Source organism: Microtus ochrogaster, chromosome X, assembly GCF_000317375.1.
Source record: "Microtus ochrogaster isolate Prairie Vole_2 chromosome X, MicOch1.0, whole genome shotgun sequence".
Lineage (NCBI taxonomy): Eukaryota > Metazoa > Chordata > Mammalia > Rodentia > Cricetidae > Microtus > Microtus ochrogaster.
In genome coordinates, this window is record NC_022026.1 from 54,046,989 (window position 1) to 54,051,180 (window position 4,192).

At 40.3% G+C, this 4,192-nt stretch overlaps 1 protein-coding gene across 1 annotated transcript; it reads left to right on the forward strand.

Moving 5' to 3' along the window:
- The first annotated feature begins 1,718 nt into the window (after positions 1-1,718).
- On the forward strand, positions 1,719-3,071 carry LOC101981845 (E3 ubiquitin-protein ligase RNF168-like). Its single transcript, XM_005358849.1, has one exon. It carries the CDS (start codon positions 1,719-1,721, stop codon positions 3,069-3,071), a length of 1,353 nt encoding a protein of 450 aa, XP_005358906.1.
- Positions 3,072-4,192: the final 1,121 nt, after the last annotated feature.

Here is a 4,192-nt window from a genome sequence, read left to right on the forward strand (position 1 = left end):
AAAATAAATAAATAAATAAATAAATAAATAAATAAATATAAAAAATAAAAAAGATATATTTAGAATGAAACAAAACTTATAATTGGTTCCAAAGAAGAGATCAATTTATTTCATGGATAATGCTTTTCTTTCTACAAAAGGGTATGATCTCAAGCCTCCTAGCCACTACAGACACTCCTAGTTTGCTTAATGTGCTTACAGATACTTTTGAAAAAATATGTCTGTGATAATGCACGTTTTACCAGAGCTGGTACTAGAAAGTGACGCAGGGTTATTAAATTGTATTTTATTAATTTATATGAATGTTTTATATAAATGTCTGTGCACCATGTGCATGCAACTCCATAGATGACCATAAGAGGGCACTGGATCTCGTGGAAATGGAGACATTCTGAACAGACATATGGGTGCTGTGGATCAAACTTCAGTTCTCTGAAAGAGCAGCCAGTGCTCAAACCCTGATCCATAGATCCACAGCAGAGAAGAAGGATTTTATGCATGATAATTCCAATCTTTTGTATCCTAAAGCACATTACAATTTCCAAGAAGGAAACTGCCAGATCAAGTAATGTTTCTCAATGTGGCATGTGAATAAAGCTCAGCTAATATCAAAGCTGATTTCCCCATTTTGCCTGAACTATTGATTTTAATGTGGATAATTCACACACATTATGTGCCAAGTTATAAAAAAAGAATCTAGAGCTTCCATTCCTCTTATCATTCAGCTACCAGATCTGTTTTCAAAGTCCTGATGTTTTGACTTGTGATTCTTATGTGTAATATGATTCATACTCCTATGTTTTTTATACCATTTTTATGTTTTGAATCCATCAGACAACAGAGATACTCCAAAAAACCAGGTCGACTTGACGAGGCATTCTGAAACTGACCAATCACATGATGTCAAATCTCTGAAAATGAATTTATACTAAAGGCTAACCGCAAAATTTCTTGCTTTTATTTAAGCTTTGCATGTTTGCAAACATCATGGAAGACCTATATAAGATCTGCTCTGCTGTGACTGAGGGCTGCTTACATTCTCCTATTCCCAGGAGGGGACTGTAAATTAGGCCTGGTAGAGAACTAATTTTACTGTGCAGTATCTTGCTGTTAGTTCCTGTTTTCCAACACCGCATCACTTAGCAAGATTTCATTCAGAAAAAAGGCAGGTGCTTGAAATGAATCCAGTCCCTTGCCATCTAGCACAAAACACCTGAACTTTTGAAAAATCAATAATTCGCCATCATCCCCAGAGACTAAATATTGAAGGAAAACCTAAACAAAAACTAAGAATTTCGAGCTCAGGAATTTGCAGCTCCAGCATTCCTGTAGTCCCAGAATGTACGAGGCTGAGATACGAGAACCACAAGCTCAAGACTGCTCTGGACCACGAAGTCAGACCCTGTCTTATATAAAACAATACAGAATGATAATTCCAAGTCTCCTCGGAGGGATACATTAAGTTAGGTAGTAGGAAGACTGGCTAAAAGCTCTCACTTAGGGCTGACACGGGAAAGAAGTTCTAGAACATTCCAGGAAGCAATGGGGCCAGGGCCGGGGCCGGGGCCGGGCCGGGAGGGGCGGCCTGTAACCGGATGTCAAACACACACAGCGGAAGTGCCAGCTAGCTCTCTCGACGCCATTGCTGTTGCCGCTAAGCACGGAACATCCAGTCAGGCCGCCGAGGTACTGGTGTAAATTGGGACTTACTTGTTTAAATGGCCTTATCTAAAGCCAAGCCCTTGTGTTTAGATGACTGCCACTGTCTCCTTTGTATGGAATTCCTCATAGAGCCCGTAACTCTGCCTTGTAAGCACACGATGTGCAAGTCGTGCTTTAAGGCACTTCTCCAAAAACTATTTTCATCCTGCCCCTTCTGCCGCACCCCGGTCTCTTCGTGGGATTTGGACAATACTGATATAAATAGTCTTATCAATGAGGAACTGTGGCAGAAAATTCAAGCACAGTATCCAGAGGAATGCAGACGGAGGGACCCTGAGGAGGAACAGCCGTCGTGGTGGGTCTTAAGTGATGCTCTGCCAGCTCAGGTGCTAAGTAAACCCGGGGAATTGAGGAAAGAATATGAAGAGGAGATGATGAGGATGGAGGCTGAGCGCCAGGACACCATGGAAAGAGAAACCAGAGCTTCTGAGGAATACATAAGGCAGTTATTGGCAGAGGAAATGGAGAAGGAAAGGGTATGGGCAGAAATACGCAAAATGAAAGAACAAAGGCAAAGGGAGGAGGAGGCTAAAAAGCTCAGCATGGGTGATACAGCAACATCCCCAAGAAAGAAAAAACGCAAACTAAAACATTGCGACACGGTTCCAAAGCCTTCCCTTCTTCAGTCTCAGCTTGAGTCAGCATCACAGTATGACGCTGTGCAAGATGGCAAGGAAATACCTGTGAAAACTGACAGTGATGGGAAGAGCCGTATGAGACAGAAAATGAAAACTAAGGAAAATATGCCAGCGGCTAACAGCTCCAGAGGTCCTGAGATCCCAAACCAAGGTACTATAAATGCACTTCGTGCTTCGTTTTACGACTATGATGTGAAAGTGGGCACTTCAGAAGATGACGGAGAAAAACCAAGCTGTTCTAAGTACCTCTTTGATGTCCCACTTAAGAACATTAAACTAGAAGAAGCTACTGCTCACTCTTCTTCCGAAACAGAGAATGGAAGCAGTCTATCAGGCAAGAGCGAGGAAATTGGAGACAGCACACCTGAGGCAAAAGATAAAATGTCTCCCCCTTCGAGCAGTAAACATACTAATGAAAGAAAGCATCAGGAATCTTCATCTGAAGCAGCTGGTGAGCCTGGCACTGATCTTGAAATGTCCCCCAACTCTTCCTCAGATGATGAGGAAACACCAGATTTTGTCACCAAAAGGCTGATAGAGTTGGAGCATATGTATTTTGAGAAGCGTCAACAAGAAGATCAAGATAGAAAATTGGCATTGGAGCTTCAAAAAGTATTTGATGAAGAATGGAGAGAAATGCAGGGTGACTACAATGCCTTCCCTCCAGATACTTCAGCAAAAGGAGAGGTTTCCAAAGATAAGGATATCTGAAAGGTAAAGTAACACAAAGTATTTAAGATTTAAATTAATCACCTACCTAAGAGATGCAGTAGAAGCATTTAGCTAATGTTAGTGGGGAAAATATGCCAAACTCTGCTAGAGAGGATGAGAATTAAAAACAAAGTTTTCTGTGCCCATTGCCAAGGGATTCCCAGAATATTTCAAATATTTTGAGAGGTTAACAAAATGCCGGGGTCAAATGTTTTGAACCCTAACACTGCACTGTGAGTTGTCTTTTTTATGATAGAACCTAGTAATGTATCATTAAATATTTAAAATTGTCATATGATGGGCACACCCTCACTGTCCTTGTTGTCTTGTTGGTTTTTTTGAAACAGGGTCTCTTGTGATCCTCCTGCCAGCCTTCTGAGTGCTGTATTTACAGATGTGGGCAACTACGTCAACCTGCATTCATCTTTAGTGGCCCTTATAATAAGAGAGAAAAGAAATGTGGTTCTGTAAAACTCAAGTCGTAAGCAAGGGTGCCTAGCCTTTGTGCTATGAATAACTCTTCTGTTGTTAGTAGGGGTGATAACTAAGTTTGATAATTCTTATGGATATAAAAAGCCTTGTGAACGAACACTAGACCTCTTGAGGTCTTGTATTCCCAACTCAATTGCTTGCTACTCAAACAAGCTTGTTAACAGTTTTCTGTTCATTTGCGTGTTTTGTTTTGCTTTTGTTTTGAGTGCTATAAAGAGTCAAGTAGATCTCAGTTGAGTTTGAGGCCAGTCTGGTCTACATAGTTAAGTTCCAGAGAACTACATGATAAGACCTTTTATCGCTCAAACCACACCAAAGAAAACAATAAACTTAAAATAGGATAAAGTGAATAGAGGAGTAAGTTAGTAGAAGTATAATTTAGTAGTAACGTGCCGAGTTCAATCACTGGTGTGGGGAAACAGATAGAAAAAAATAAAAGAATAGAAAGATAGGCATTTGTCCCAACAGAGTAACAGCAAAAGATTTTATGATAAAGAACCTGAAATAATGACATTTATTTCCACATAGTATCCCTTCTATTGATATTAAGTTTTATATGTATTGAGATAATAGTAAGGTATCTAGGGCCTGTGCTTGTAATTTCAGCACCTGGGAGAGAGAGACAGAAG